This window comes from Ceratosolen solmsi, unplaced genomic scaffold (genome assembly GCF_000503995.2).
Source record: "Ceratosolen solmsi marchali unplaced genomic scaffold, CerSol_1.0 scaffold49, whole genome shotgun sequence".
NCBI lineage: Eukaryota > Metazoa > Arthropoda > Insecta > Hymenoptera > Agaonidae > Ceratosolen > Ceratosolen solmsi.
This window is the reverse complement of record NW_011948450.1, coordinates 1,142,744-1,160,161: the sequence shown is the minus strand read 5'-3', so window position 1 is coordinate 1,160,161 and position 17,418 is coordinate 1,142,744. Positions and strand designations below refer to the sequence as shown.

Sequence of the window (17,418 nt, the reverse complement as noted above, 5' to 3'; positions counted from 1 at the left end):
AGTATGTAATTAAAGACTTATTGGTAGGCCAAATTCTTTGTAAATATTAAAATCATAAATAATAAAGATAAATTAAATTACAATTTATTTTTAATATAATAATGCAATAATGAGATGCTCTTAAATATAAGGTTGTAAACGATAGTGCTGTGATGTTATTAACATTCATGGATAACCTGGATTCGTAAATGGATATATCTTTAAAAAGTTCTTCAATTGAAGTTTTTGTTTAGAATGTAGGATTTTATTTGTTTTCCATATGTATTAGTTACTACATAATATAATATCAATATAATTATGTTTTTTCTTTCGATGGTGTCATTTTAAAATATATAAATAAATTCATGGAGTATTATTATTGTTTTTAATTGTTTTGTTCTATTTGAAATATGCTGACTTACATTCCATGAATACTTCAAATTTTTAAATCGATCATTGTCTAGGATTAGACTAAAAAACTCCCAGTGGTGTTAGGTGGAAGGATTGCTGGTAAGTTGAAGGGGATGGCGTAGTTATTCAATATTTAACACAAAGCGTATCTTGGCATGTTCTCTTTATTTATTCACAGACTACACAATAAATATGATTCTAAGATGGTTTAAGAATCTGTAAGATTTCCCGTTCCTTACTGGTTTTCACGTGGAGATAGCGTACACTACAAGTCGAGGTTAAAGGTTATAAGCTCCGGATCCTCTTGGTGGAAATTACTACACTGAGAAATGCAAGAGCATAAATCCATGACCCTCCTTGTATAGTACCATGTATGGCCTTTAATCCGGAGTTCAGCTCTGATCACAGTAGCGTCTTAATGCTTGAATCCAGGGAACAGCTCCCAATACAGCGACGTTTAATACAGAAGTTCTGTCTTACCTACTTGTGTAATTAGTGCGTAGGTACTTTTATTTGTTAAGATATATAATTTTATATAAGAATGAAACGTTTTATTTTTATATCCTTTAATGTAGGCTTCTATAGAAATGCCTGCATCTTACTCTTTAATTTTCACAATTAATTATAAGAATAATGATTCGACAAACTAACGTACATACTATTAATATTTAGAACCTTACTAGTATAGAAAGCTTCAATTTCTTTTTTATCTCTAAAAGTTCAGTAGAAAATATTTACCAATCATTTTACATGAACTAGGATTATTTTATTCTACAATTTGAAATTAACCATCAAACATTATTTTTGTATTTGAACATATATCATTCTATTGAATTATTTATATACCGAGTTTCGGAATTCTTTATTATATTAATTTCTATCATTTGGCTCAATTCCACTCGTACCTAACAGTAAAGAACTAATAATACTCATATTTTATGAACAATTAGATGTATGGAGCACAGTACTATTGTTTTAAATTTATTTGGTCACTTTATTCAACAAATATATATATATATATATATATATATATTTGTTACATATATTATAGGTTATCTAATTAAAAATTAAACGTCATTATATAATTGTATATATACTACAAATTGTTTTGATATTATGTATTCAATTGTACTAATCTATAATTATATAAAAAATAATAGTTCAAAAATATTTCTATTAAAGAAATTTTTATTTCCAAATGTGTATATATTTAGAATGATATTTTAATAATAATATAATTATTTTATATACTTGAAAATGTTTTTAAAATAGTCCTTACAAAGAATATTTGTATAACTGTAAATATTCTGAGTATTATTAAGAATGTACATTACGAGGAATTCGATACTTTCTCATTAAAATATGAAGTTACTTATAATATCTCAATGTATTTATTAAATTGTTTGGGAAAAGAGTTATAGTTTCGTAATAGATATTTTACTTGATTAAACTTATTTAAGGTAAGTTTTGATAAAGATCTTCCAATTGGGGCTTAAAATACGTTTTTAATTGTGGACGTTTTATTTTTGAAGCTGGTGTTAAAAGACCATTTTTAACAGAGAACGGATCTGGATGAAGGTATATATCCTTTATCTAAAAAATATAAATAAATTTTTATTTATTTAGTCGTTAGTATATATAATTTTTTTATACTTACTTGTTCAAAAGATTTTAAACCAGCATCTTTGCCCCTGATCAACATGTCATTTAAAATTACATTTTTAACTTCTGAATTAACACATAATATACTTAAAGTACCAGGTATGTTATTTTCTAAGGCCCAACATTTTATAACATCGACATCCGGTACAACAATTGCAATAATACATGATTTTAATGATTCACCATACACAAAAACTTGATATATGTATTGGCTTTTAATGTAAATATTTTCAATTTTTTCTGGAACAATATATTCTCCTTGAGAAAGTTTAAATATATGTTTTTTTCTATCAATAATTTTCAAAGTTCCATTCTGAAATAGAATAATGTTAAAAATGGATTATTTTAAGTAGCATAAAAATAATTATTTTATATAATTATTACTTTATTTTTATTCTTTATAAAAATTTTGTTAATGCTTGTATAAAATATATATTAGTTTCAATAATATATATTGATACAAAATCATTATTATGTATTATACTTATTATTTGATATTAAATAATAATTTTCTTAAATTAAAAAATTACTTGTAATGATAATTGTAACATAATATATTAAAGATCTAATTTTATTACAAATGTGACCTTAAAAATATTTATTAAAAAATATTAAAATATAATAAGTGATGTTTAGTAATTTATTATTTTGTTCATAATAAAAAAAAAATCGTTATTATAAAAGATTTACAATTTTTATTAATTTCATTTTAACACGGAAAAACTTAATACTTAACTTTTTATATTAATCATAAAATTGTTATTACTAAATGTAAAAAGATATTTATTCTGTATAATGTTATTGCAATATGATCTGTTTAAATTAATTAAAACAATCATTTTTAATTGCAAATATTGTTATTAGTTAGTGTTATTATAAATATGTTTTTTTAAATATATAGAATAGTGTATTGTATTAATTCGACAATTCCATATCTTATCTTTTTATTTTCTTTTATAAAATTTGTTGCATGTACTTATTGATTAATATATTTCATAAAACAGTAAATTCTAAGATGGAAATATAAATTTATAATTTATCTGAATTTTTAATGTAGGCTTAATAGAACAAGTATACCTAATTATATCTATTCAGAATTGAAGCACTTTCCACGAAAATTAATTCTCCGAAATTTTTAATCGGTTTAGATCGCGAAATCATAAACATTGACTTTGAAATTTCTCGATCATTTTAAAGCCTTTGCTTGCGATCATTCTGTAATATTTATCTAGTTTTCACATAGCAACGCCGTTTTGAATTCAACAAAATTTGTAGATCCTTCTTTTTTTAGAGTTCTGGAAAATTCTAAAGCTTTAATCTCTGACGTCATGCAAGACTTTCGGCATGGCAACACCTATGCATTGTTGCCAGCTGAGTAATCTGCCGTGCGCATATTAAAGGAAGCACGCGACAAGCCTAACCCTCTCAGAGAACTTCTCTCAGTGAAGATAGAGATCACGGTCTGTCTTGGCAGGACCGCAATTGAAAGTTGCTATCTATCTGTAGACTGCCACGAAACGAAAAAAAAACCCTCAGTTTCGCGTGTATATTTAACAGGCCTATAGGTGCTCATTGTTATAACATCATTCAGCCAGACTTCACAACTATAAGCAAGTTAGTCAGTTACGTCAACAGTCAAGCCATTATAATAATCAATACACAGTACACTAGTTAACTAAGAGGAGACACGCTGAACTGCAAGTCATTCGTCATTGTAATCGGAGCTGTACTCCGAATTGAGGCGATGCACCTTCTGTAAGACCTCAGTATAATTGGAGCTGTACTCCGAATTAAGGACGCAAAGCCTACTGCATCTCGATAAGTGCCACAGAGTACTGCCAAGATATACTAAGGTATTGAATCATTATATTTGTCATCAAGAGGAGAGTCGTACCTAAAGTACCATACCAATTTATAATGGAATTAGATGATAAATAATGTATATTTAAGATAAGGACACTGTTTGATATATACTCTTATGTACCTATCAATTTTCACATTACTTCAACACTATATATGACAATAAACGTAAGTAGAATTATTCAAATACGTACACGAATACTCGTCTATGGTTTATTTAAATTTAGTTTTAAACACTTAATTATTTTTTAATATTTTATTACAATTGCCTATTGTTATTATATATAATTTTACTATATTAATACATTCTTTGTGAAATGATAAATTACATTCTTGAGTATTTTCATCTTTTCAATTTGCTATTTAATTTAAAAGCTTAATATTTAATTTCTCGTTATTTTATTCAATTTAGTTTGGCTACTCTACAGTATATATATATAAGATAATATTATCATTCATAAAAATAATTTTATTTAATAAATATTTATATTTGTACATAAATATTTACCGGAAGCCACATTCCGATATCTCCAGTATGATGCCATCCTTGCTCATCAATTACTTCCGCAGTTTTTTCAAGATTTTTATAATAGCCTGCAAAAACATTTGTACCTTTTACACAAACTTCACCTTGCTTATTACTTGTATAATACTCCATCTCTGGTACATCCATTAATTTAATACAACAACAAGCTACTGGTGGTCCAACATGCTCAGGTATAGGATCGCCCTAAACATAAATATTAAAAAAAATAAAATATTAGAAATAGAATATTACTGTCGCATAACTACGAAAATAAAATAAAATCATTGAATAAAATTGATTTTATATTTAAAATCATAATGAAAAAGTCATTTAAAGATTAGGTAAATCAATATAGTTATAATATAATGAATATAAATATATGTTTCAGTAAATTTAAATGCTCTTTTCATAGTAAATATAATTTTTTAATATGTAATAGGAAACAAATATGAAGATTTTTCTATACAATAATATTTTAAACAAACATGATCTTTATAAACACAACTATCCATATATTATTTTAACACTATAAGATATTTAACAAATATTTATTATTAAGTTCTATATTACTTTAATTGAACAGTTCATTTTTAATATTTTATATAGAATAATTTTTATTATTAAAAAAAAATGTGCATCATGATTTTTGATACTTCAATTAAAAGTTTATAATAATCAAATTTTCAGGTTAATTGAATGTTTTATACGAAGACATTATGTATGTTTTTATGGTAATTTTAGAATTTCATTAAAACTTTGTATTTATTAGTGTCAAATTTTATTATGATAAAATTAATTTAAAATTAACTGAATATTGATGTGAAAGTGAATAAATTGAAATTATCAATATATAACTTTTATTAATCATTCAGTAATTCGTTGTATTTATGTTTGGATTATGATATATATGTAAGGAGATAATTAACGAAAAAATATTATGGAACTATGCTTTGAATAGAAGATTATACTTAAGTTTAGAAAATTAAATTCTAAATATAAGTTAATTTTTATAAATCATTTTTCTAAATGATTTCAATATTAAAAGAAGAGTTAAAATAAATCTTTATGGCAATAAATCTTAATTAAATCGCATGCTGAATAATAAAAATATATTTAATACTGATATCAAATTTAAATATGTGCAATAATGAATTGATATGCATATAAGGATATGCGTGAAAAATGAAAGACCAAGAAAGTTTACTACTGCTTAATGGATTAAATATGTTCGGCTACTTCAAACAATTAAGAACGATAGATTTCTCTCTTTCAATATAACAACGTTTATTAGCGTTACGGTTTTTTTTTACTTTCATAAAAATAGAAAATTGTAAAAGAGAATTTTGTCGTAGTAAATATTATTAATAATTAAAAGAAACCAGCTGTTCAATAATAGAACTAGAATTCTACTGGTTGTGATGTGTAGAAGTAAACTAGGGTGCTTTATAGAATAAGTTGATCGCAAATAGGTAATAATAGTGATACCAGTAATTCCTTCTATTTCTTATTTAGTATTTAAGCTGTACTCTATACTTCTAATTTGGAGTTTAAAGCTATACTCTATATTTCTAATTGTAGAATCGTGTGGCTGAGCTCATTTCTTTTGAGCTTCGTAGGACTCTACTTTTATTAATTTCGATATGTATTTTTTTTAGATATTTTAATTTAACATGGTAAGATATTTAGCTTTACTATTTACTTTGAATATTCACTATGTGATTGAATATCGTTCAATGTCCTTTAGCTCTATACAAATTCATATTGTGATAATAATAATATTCAAATATTATGGTTTTAACAAATGCTATTCTTATAAAGGCTACTGTCTGGGGTCAGACTGGTGGAGGTGTTGCGGGCAAGTACAGGAGGCAAATGCAATTATTCAATTCTACACACAGTGTATCTTTTCTTTCCTTTATTAAATACAATAATACTTGATAGTGTCAGGCGTGACTCCTTTCCTTCCGAGAAGTGTCGCTGTTGTAGCCGGCGCGTACTAAAGGAACGAGTGAAACGATGCTGTCTTAGCCGTCGGTATGAGCGTGAGCGCAGCCGTTGTTGGTGTGGTTGTAAGGAACGTGCGTGTTGTCGTTACTACTTACGTAGGTGTGTGCTCCGCCGGTATTGGTGTGGTGTAAGGAACGTGCGTGTTGCCGTTTCTGCTTACATAGGAGTGAGGTCCGTCGCTGTAGTAATGTGTGTGAGAGCCGCCGCTGTAGTAGTATGCGTGAGAGCCGCCGCTGTAATAACTGATGCTTACTAAAGGAAGACCCGAGTTGCTGTTGCTGTAGCTGTCGGTGTGATCCGTTAATGTATGTTTATATAATATATATATATATATATATATATAGTTTCGATATTTTCCCTCTCAGTTATGTTGCACTAGCGCTTCTTGTGTATAAGTTTCAGTTTTACTTTAACGGATTCTGATAGTGTGGCGTCACTATTGGTTTGTTAGATGGTTTATTACGTGATGATTACGTACTTGTATAGCTATAGTGAGTGATGACTGTAGTATGAATGCTTGAAGATTGAATAATGAGCCCGTCGTAGTGACTGCGTAATTATTACTAGCACAGTGGAGCTGCGCGTCAAGCGCTGTTATTAAATATTCTCGTAAAAGCTTGCGACGCCAGTAGCGCACCGGTGTCTGTTGCTATGCCGATCATTATCGTGACGTCAGTAGGATATAGCCTTGGAAGTTACATCGGCATTGATATTCAGAATTATAATAGTATATTCGAGTTTTCAGCGTAGGAAATTTCTCGAATTCGCTGACTTATGTTTATAAACGTAAATGTCCGCTTATATCTTTCCCACTTTTGTATTCTGCTTTCAACTACTTCAATCCCGAACAGCAATTTTTGTTTCAAAATTTTTGAGCACTCCATTGTAATTTATGCTTAATTTAATTCAGTTTAATTTCCAATTATCTTACTATATGTTTTAATTAAAGATAATTAAATATTTATGAATATAAATTATTATACATACATACATATATATAATATAATATAACAAATAAAGAATATTATATTTTTGTAATAATTATTTTTATTATTATTTAAATTATAGTTGAATAAATATTTTGAACAATATAAGTAAAATAATTGCTATCCACTTAATATAACTAATATTGTATATCATAGTTGATTGTCATTATTTGCAAAATTAAGTACCTGAACGGATAAAGTAATTGGTGCGGCACATTCAGTTTGTCCATAGCCTTCTACAATAAGACATCCTAGCACACATCTAGCAAATGTAAGAACCTTTCCTGAAAGAGGAGCTGATCCTACTATCATTAAACGTAATCTTCCTCCCATATCTTCTTGAATATTTTTAAAAACTAAACTATCCCATATAGTATTTTTTCGAATAATACTTCTTTTAATATCAGATTCCTTATATCGTAAACCCATATTAAAGAATATCCGTTTTAAAAATGAGTTTTCTAATTCTGATCTAACCTAAACAAATAAAAATTTGATATAAATTATTAGCATATTCTGTATATAGGGTATATATAAATCGTGATTTAAATCTAAATTTATATGTTAAGTACATAAAACAATATTGAGATAGTATAAATAATTAATTTATTTATAAATAATATACATTATAGATTTCTTATTTATTTATACAGATATTATACGATAATTTGAAAGACAATCTAAAATTAGCTTTTCAGCAGATGTTTTATAGCATTTAATCTATACTACTTATAAAAAAATTATTTACTTGATATTAATGATATTTTTTACAGTACATTAAAGAATAATACTAGATTTGTATATGAATAAATGACTAGTACTGAAAAAGATTCAGGAGGGTGCGTCAAATCATGAACAATTACAGGAGTATTTTTAAACAAAAAAATTTACACAAACAAATTTTGATCTAATTTATATAATTTTCATATGTCGATATATAATACTCTGCAATCGATGATAATTCATCGCTACTCATCATACTTGAAAATATTGGTATTTAATTCAATTAAGAGCCTCAAAAGAATTATTGAAATCTTGCCGTTTCTTGGTTGTCGCCATGTGGTGTCAGCATGCACTACTTGTAGAGGTAGGGGATCGTAAATCTCTGGATCCTCTTGATGCAGTATGCTTAGTGATGAAGTACTACACTGAAACAGAGATGTTGTAAATCTCTTGACACTTTTAGTGTAATGCCACGTGGTGGTAACTTGATTGTTGGTCTCTTCCAAGCTGTCTTGTAGTGTGGAAAGATGAGGAGGGTCTTCCATATCGTCTCTGCTAAGTGTGACAACTGCACCTAGTATAATGAACCTTCCATAGCTTTACCTAGTATGCGAAAGGCCTGCAAGAGTATGAAGCTGTTTAGTGTACCTTCCGTAGCTGCTCTGTTGAGAGTGTTTGCGATGGCTCAAATGACTCACCTTTGGCTGAATATCTCGTGGTTGATTAATCTTTTGGTCGATTAGTGCCTATCTCGTAATGCACTTGCCTTAAATATCTACACCACAGCTTTGTTAGCTGTCAATAAGGAGGCAATTGTGGTGCTTCAAACAATCGATGCGATTGTGCACTTGGTTTTCCGGATCTCCAACAATCGTTGGAAAATTTCATTGAAATTGTAACCGTTGGAGTTTTTTCTCAATGCAGTTGTAATTTTTAATATTACTATAGTAATAATGGCAAATTCATAATATATTTTATTTACGAGATGTTATGTGGGAGAATGTGCAGGCAAGTGGAAGGGATAGCGTATTAATTCAATATTTTCGTTATTAAATTAATTCCGTTAATTTCCAAATACAGGAATGATTCTTATTGCTGATATCAATCGATGAACTCTTGAGTTCTATGGCAGTTGACACTTGGCGTTAGATGCACCTTAACCCGAGGTAGGAAGTTGTATTTCCTGTTCCTCTTGAGGTAGTGCACTGATACTCTGTTTCCTGAGAAGTGAGATTGGGGCACGTGCGATTTTCGATGATTCTGCAAGATAGCGCCAAATGGCGCTAAGATTGGCTTGCCGGCGGTTGCTTCGTGCACGTGGGGCACTAGCGAGATTCTCCTTAAGTTCTGGCACTAGAATTAATTAAGATAATGTTGTGTGTACTTTTGAAGCGACCTCGATCCTTTAAGTGTAATCGGTGACCTGGCTCCTCGAGAGACCTTGGATGGGAGATAGTGGCCATGACGCCCTTGAGTAGATGAGACTACAAACGAAGACTTGTCTTCGGACTCAGCTGAGGGAACTTTCATTCCTTTCTTCCCTTTTCCTTGACGACTTCAACTTGAGTGCTTGAATCTTATGGTTGTCCCTCTTAAATGCAGTTCACTGACCATGGTGTCCTCTTGGGATCCCTTTCCTTTTTTTTGTGGCAAATCAGCGAACTTGCGACATACAGGGCGAGTGCAGCGCCTCTCGCGGCATCACCTTCAATCATAAAGCTCAGTCTTCTCTTGGCCTTTACACCAAGAGGAGCTCCCGATCTGATTGCCCTCGACGCGCATGTGGCGACCGCATGGCAGCTTTTACAGCAGGGGAGCGTACCGTTAGATTGGAATTGTTGCGTGTAGAGGCTCTTTCTAGATACATAATGATGTTTAGTGACATTGCTACCAGATGTTTTATGTTCAGGACTTTTCAGAAGTCTGACGACTATTTAATGATGTTGTTTTGCCAGATGTTTTATGACATTCGAGAGGTTCTCGCAATCTCGAACATGTATATTGTGATAGATAAAAACAATTTATAAAAAAATTGGCATCCTTGCTTTAAACGCTATGGAATATATTAATTAATAATAGCAACATCAATATTGATCCGGTACTTTTTTGATAATCATTGATGCGATACATCTAAGTATGCATCTAGACTATTACATAATTTCCAATTGGTATTATTTCTATTTAGTGAATAAAATTTTTCTATATAATTATATTTTTTATATTTATCTAATTTATATTTATAGAGGTTACAAATACAAATTAGAAATTATTACATTTGCATATATCAGTGAAAAATCAAACAATCGTATTATATTCTGTTAAAAACAAACATTTCTTAATATAAATTTGTATTAATATAAATGTATTCTTCTGATGACAAAAGACATCCTACACTATGAACAAATCTTATTAATAATCATACTACAAGAGGATAGAGATTAGTCACTTGATACATTTTGTACATACAAAACTCAGAAAATAATACATTTTTTATTTAATTATAAACAGATACCGAGATCTACATAACAACATTTTTCAATAAATTTTATGTAAGATTCCTATTAACTTACTCTAGTATGAAAATGATAGTATAAAGTTTTACTGTATCTGATTTTGTCTGAAAGAAATAAATGTCAATACCGCAGTAGAGATATGTTGATTTTTAATGATTCAATATGCATATCACAATATGAATTATCACACTTAGTTCAGTAAAATTGCTATAAAAGTTAAGACAAATATGAAAGAATTGATTGCTTAAAGCTATATTTATTAATATTTGGTTAATATTCGATCGTCTTTATTAGTATCTGTTTATGTAGGAATTAATTTTTCACCATGTAAATAAATGGCAAAGAAACAAAAATGTTACATTCAAAATAATCTTATATTAATATGAGAAATATATCTAAAATATTAGATCCAAGTATGAAACATAATTATAAAATTAAGTTTATGGGTTTTCTATATAAATAATTAAAATCTTAACACCAATACTTAGTAATATGCAATAAGTATATAACAGTATAATATATAAATTAATAAGGCACTGAAATTTATTATGAAATTTATTATTATGAAATACACTAAGAATATATTAAATTATTAAATGTGAAAATTGATTTGTAAAAAATATAAAAAAGATATGGTATTATCTTCTTGAATTGGTAATTAACTGATTTAGCAAGAAGAAATAACAGTTACAATCAAATGATGTTCACGAATGAAAGCTATATATTTAAGTAGATACCAAAATAAATTCAGGTGAAGTATAAAGGCAGATAAGATTAAATAAGAGTGACAATATAAAAACATTGATAAGGATAAAATTGTTATTTATATAAATTTAAAAAAAGGTTATACAACAACTCATTGTCATAAATAATAAGCATAGTAACGATACGGTTATAACTGTAATTAATTACTTACAGACAACTGAAAGTGCCAACAATCTTTAATTAAAAATTGATCTATATAATTTACGTAGGGTCGGAAGAAGCAATTAGTTTTGAAGGAAAATTGGTTAATAAGAATTTAGAATCTGTTTGAACTACGTTTAAATAAAAGTTAAGTTTTTTACTTATATTATATATATATATATATATATATATATATATTATAATCTATATATAAATAATCTATATAAAAAAAAAAATAAAAATAAATAATCAATAATATGAAAAAAGTCTGGTCTTTTACTGTCTTTTATTTATTATTAATAATTAATAATATGAAAAAAAAACTGGTCAAGATTTTACAGAAGATTTTAATATATGCTTGTATCTATTCAAATATAAAAAAATGTATAGAAAAGTAATATATTTCATAAAGAAAAGATAATATTTTTATTTTGTTGGATATTTCGCTATATTTATATAATATAACATTATCACTAATTTGTAAACGTTCTGTTAATAAAATATTATAAATGCTAGTATTTATTAATGAGTACAAACTTGTTCTGCACATAAAAAATACTTCGATTAATCTTATCTTCAATTTTTTAAATATTTCTTATCTATTCTATTTAGATATAAATTATTTATTTCGTAATAATGAAAATAATTTCTATATAATTTTAATACATTATACATCAAACTATATAGATTATCATATGATTTCACACAACAGATCAGATACAGTATTGTATATAACGATCACTTTCTATTTATTATTTGCTCAAATATCAGTAAAAGTATTTTAAAAAATTAACTTGTCTCATTCATAACAATACGCTTCATTTAGAACATGTTTTGTATAATTTCTATTTAACAAATATCTCTATATTTATTTCTTACCTCTTCCATTCGAGTTTAACTGTGAAGCTAACATACCGGATAACATATTTTTATCGATCGGTGAGCTTTTATGACACGTACATTTTTTGTGTTTGTTTTGTAGATTATAATATAAGGGTCTTGTAACTTATTTCTTTTAGGTGTAACCTTATCATTTACACAAAAGTAAATTAAATTACTATTTAATGATATTAGATTACGTCTTAAGCCTATTTTCATATCACTATTAATCTAAATTTTCTTGATTTACTATTAGGATTACTATTAGTTATTTTATATTAAATGTTACTTGTTTGCTTATAGAAATAATTTTGATCCTTTTACGCTTTAAACAAATTTATCAGAAAATAATTTATAAATTTTAGCATATATTCGTAGAAAGTCATATTTTTAATTCTAACTTTTATATGACAATTATGATATACATGTAATAAAATGAACATGAAATTATGATTTTCCGCGGATCTTCCATATTTATTATTCATATGTAAATATCATCATCATGTAAATAAAAATAAAAACCAATAAGTATCATCAAAAGATTTTTTATTCTACTAAAATTAAAATTAAACTCGAAAAGATTAATTTACACAGATTTCTAATTTAACAAAATTAATGATTTTATATATAAATTGTAAACTGACAAGTCTTCCCTTTTAGGGAATATATCCTATAATATATATATATATATAATGATATATTATTCTATTATAATTAACGTTCCTTTAAATTACAATTTAATATTAAAAATTTCAAATTCGTTAATAAATAAATACGATTAATAAACAGAAAACGCTTATTCCAACACTTCGATTGTTTAAAACTGTTCGGAAAATAATCCCACAATTTGACTAGTCAGCCAAAACGTGCAATAATTAACGTAGAACAATAAAACCCACTAGATGTTATGTGGGGTTGCCGGGCAAGTAAAGGGTGAATGCACTGATTAATAATTAACACATGTCTTTATTATTTCTATTTATTTGAATTGATTTACAAAAGGGTGAATTACAGACGAACTTTATATTTCTTGATTATCTTGTGGTGTTAAAATATATTTACTATGAATGAAGCAGGTTATAATCTATTGAATATTATCGCTAAGAGGTTATCATGATTGTAGTGCTCTGATCGAACACTGGAATGCTATTGTGTTTATCTTAATACGTGTGTAGTTGCCTTTAAATATCGGTCGTAAGAGAGCCGAGATGGAGGTTATGCGAAGCTGTGCGCCATCTGTGGCGGGAACAACTTGCAGTTGGAGGGATTGAGAAGCCAATGTGGCATTTATAGCTGGTCTTGTTCAAGAGTATGTCCGGGAAGCTTCCGTAGTTGGACTTTATCCGTCCGTCTTCTACATAAGCCGAGAAATCAAGAATGAGTACTAGCTGTAAGGACTTACTTGCAGTGTATCGTGATTTTCCAGTCTCTCTTCGATGGCTTGTTATTACGTTCCCTTGCAATGTTGCAACCCTTCAGTTCTTCCTTGTCTCCAAGTGAGACCACAAGTGGTCAGGTCCCACGCAATCCAGTCTTGATGAGATCAATTCAACTGTACACTAATTCACAATAGTGGAAAGAACTTATTATTAAAACTCAGCTAGCTAAACGACTCATCTCTCCGGTCCTCCTCCGTGAGAGTTGGTCGTGACTTATCCTTCACTGTAAGAAGTATTTGGAAAGAGTAAGTGAGGGTACATTACGTAGTCCCTTCTTAAAATGATTCACTGATCCCGCTCCACTTGGGATCCCTTCTTCCTTTATTAATTAACCAATCAGTGGTTGATCTTGGGTCGCACAATAGATTATGCACGCCTTCATTTCCACTTCCTTCCGGGCTCAGTTCCGAATTTGCTAATTGGGAAAGTGTCGGAAGGTGGCGAGCCTTTTCCATTGGTCACCTCTCTTTGGTTGCCTCATCCCTCTCTGGGACTTGGCTAGAAGAAGGGTCCGCTTGGGCGTGGTCAATTTTCCAATACGATCGACCAGATGTGGCATAGCCAAGAACAATGCAAGCATTGTCTTAAAGGCCGAGTGCGCACGTATGGTCATTGCATGTGTAGTACGTACGGGTTTTCGGTTGCAGTAAATATTTGTACTCAATGCTTCACGCATATCTGATATTCGTTCTGAATTTACTTTGGGGTTCTCGCGGCAGTAAACCCATTAGGTTCTACTGCACTGGGAGTATGAGCACGTTCCGCTAGAGTTTTCCAGATGTTTTATGACACTAGTACAAATAATTATGAGCAGGAAAGTTTTGAAGTCTTAAATACAATTTTCATGACATTACTTGTCAGATATTTTATTGCCTTACTAAACGGAGTCTTATTCTCAAACAAAAACTATGCATAAAAACATATAAATAATTAACTGCATAATTGACTAAAAAAATGTATATGCTGTATACTGAATTTTTATTTCTGTTATTTGGTATTCTATTTTTTTTAATTTTTATTATATAATTTACATTTAATTAATAAAATAAAAATTGTAATATTATAAAATGATGTACAAAAAATTTTCTTATAGTTATAATAGTTATATAATTATAATAATAGCATTTATAAAATAATTAATATTAATTTTAAAATATATGTTTGATACGTAGTATTAAATGCTTAATAGAAAACTTTTATTTATAATATCAAATTTTTTAAATTTTAAGTAGAATTAGGAATATAACTAACCTGATCATAAATACGATTTAAAAGTCGTGGAACAGCTGGCATAACCGTTGGTTTTAATGCTTTCATATCAGCTGATAATCCTTTAATATCGCCTCTAAAAAAGCCTACTGATCCACCAACCATGTACATTGCATTTTGACAACATCTTTCCAACATATGAGCTAGTGGTAGAAAACTAATCATTGTATCTTTGGGTGTAGGCTTATAATCTCCTAATTGAAGTAAAACAGCACAAACACCAGCCATAACATTTTGATGAGTTAGCATAACACCCTTTGGATTACCAGTCGTTCCTGAAGTGTAACAAACTGTACAAAGATCCATATAAGATGCCGGCATTTCCGGATTATTTTTTTCTGAACCCAATTGTTCAATATCTTCGAAACGATATAGTTCTATACCCCTATTCTTTGCTCTTTGTTTTGTTGACGATTTTATTTCTTTCATAACAACTAACTTGCGTAAGCATCTAAAAAAGGTAAATAGCTGCATATAAATTTATATTTTTTAAATAAATACATTTATAATGTTATATAATTTTGCTTATAATACTAAAGGATCACTTTAATTTAAATTTTTAATTAATCAAATTTCACTTGCAGTTTTATGCATGTTATCAAAATACTTAAAATTATAATTATAAGACTCAAAATAAAACATTAAATATTTTGTAACAATAATTATTGTTAAAGAATTATATACAAATTAATATAGTTATGATAATATATCTAACATAGATTATATACTATATAACTATAGATTAGATAATATATCTAATCATGTACAAAACATTATAATTTTCTAAATATAAAACATATTTTATATTATTACTAATAAATATAAGTTATCAATAATTCAAATGCTTATTGAAGAAAATATACAAAACACTGAAAAGAACTATTTCGATAGCGAAAAAGTATTGCTTTTGTTACAAAAGTATTTTTATAAATAAAATAATGTCAGTATGTATCAGAATATTTAAATAAATAACATTTACTTATAAAACTGCAGTAAAATTCTTGGTTTATTATTATAGAAAACAATAGCATTATTTTATTCAGTTCAAAGTATATATGGATTTTTTACTAATGTTTCATTTTTCATAAATAAACTAAAGAATTAATGACCGATGACTCAATTAATTACATTACTATATTTATATAATTTTAATTACTATAAATACAATAAAATTATTTGCTATTAAATGACAAAATACGAAATTTATCTCATTACTTGTCATTTTACTCTAAATTTAATTTTTATTTTGTAATATTATTTGTATAAAAGATAAATATGCCTATTAAAAATTGTAAAATAATTAAATATTTAATATTTTAAGAATATTATAAAGTATGCTAAACAATAATTGAAAGACAATGATAAAAAAATTATCAGACTTTTTACCACGAAAAAGTATGTAATATATATTATATGTAATGTATAAAATATAGCCTAAAATTTGAAGATGATCCAACGAAAATTGTTAACTAATAATATAAATTGAAATGATTTTAAATGTAAATATAATATTCAATAGTACCATCGTAATACTCAGAATAAATATGAAAAGAAAAATCTTAAAATAAAAAAATAAAAAATCAAATGTTCGGAATTCCACTCACCCGGCGTTTGAGAGACCTAGGTGATTGGATTAGGCCATGCCTCCGTTTTACGGTGGAAAAGTGGGAATGAGTGAGAGGTTAATGCATAAATTCAGTATAAGCACAATTGGTTTTCATGACATTTATTTTAGGTTCAATTACAATTATGTAAGCGATTTACCGGTAGTAGTGAGTGTTGTTGAGTTCATCTAGTGGTTTTGACAGTTGACAGAAAGGAAGTGCAGGGCCTCGTCCGGGTGTGCAAGGGAAACCTGGTCTACCTAGAGACGTGTTGCAAGTAGCAGCGCCCTGTAGCAGTATGATGGAAATTACTCTCGCTGGAGGCATACCGCGATCAGTTGCGCCCAGTAGCAGTATAAATGTGAATTAGCCTTGTTGGAAGCGCATGGTAAATGACGGCGCCTGGTAGCCGTATTATCAGTCTGTATCGCTGAAGGCTTACCGCGAGCAAATTGGCGCTCCGTAGCAATATATGATAATTATCCTTGCTGGAGATGCATGGCAAATGGCGGCGCCCGGTAGTGATATAAATGAGAATCAGTATCGCTGAAGGCGAATCGCGTACAATTTTGCGCTCAATGGCAATAAATGGTAATTATTTTTTAGCAGTGTACCTTGCACAGATCCCTTTTCACGGAGAAGTGTAGAAAGCGT

General features: G+C 28.4%; 1 protein-coding gene across 2 annotated transcripts in view; it reads right to left on the bottom strand.

The window, feature by feature from the left end:
• Window positions 1-1,789: 1,789 nt before the first annotated feature.
• LOC105366547 (long-chain-fatty-acid--CoA ligase 5) overlaps window positions 1,790-17,418 on the bottom strand; it is a 36,458-nt gene continuing 20,829 nt past the window's right edge. Inside the window, exons 1-6 of one of the 2 annotated variants that reach the window (XM_011505039.1) lie at window positions 16,925-17,104; window positions 15,143-15,611; window positions 7,618-7,908; window positions 4,421-4,642; window positions 2,048-2,365; window positions 1,790-1,983 (exon numbers count right to left, since the gene is read on the bottom strand). In XM_011505039.1, the coding sequence (XP_011503341.1) occupies window positions 1,846-1,983; window positions 2,048-2,365; window positions 4,421-4,642; window positions 7,618-7,908; window positions 15,143-15,611; window positions 16,925-17,091 (1,605 nt within the window). In that variant the 5' untranslated portion in view covers window positions 17,092-17,104 and the 3' untranslated portion in view covers window positions 1,790-1,845. Of the gene's footprint in view, window positions 1,984-2,047; window positions 2,366-4,420; window positions 4,643-7,617; window positions 7,909-15,142; window positions 15,612-16,924; window positions 17,105-17,418 lie in introns of those variants that run through there. The other variant, XM_011505038.1, reaches the window with a different exon arrangement.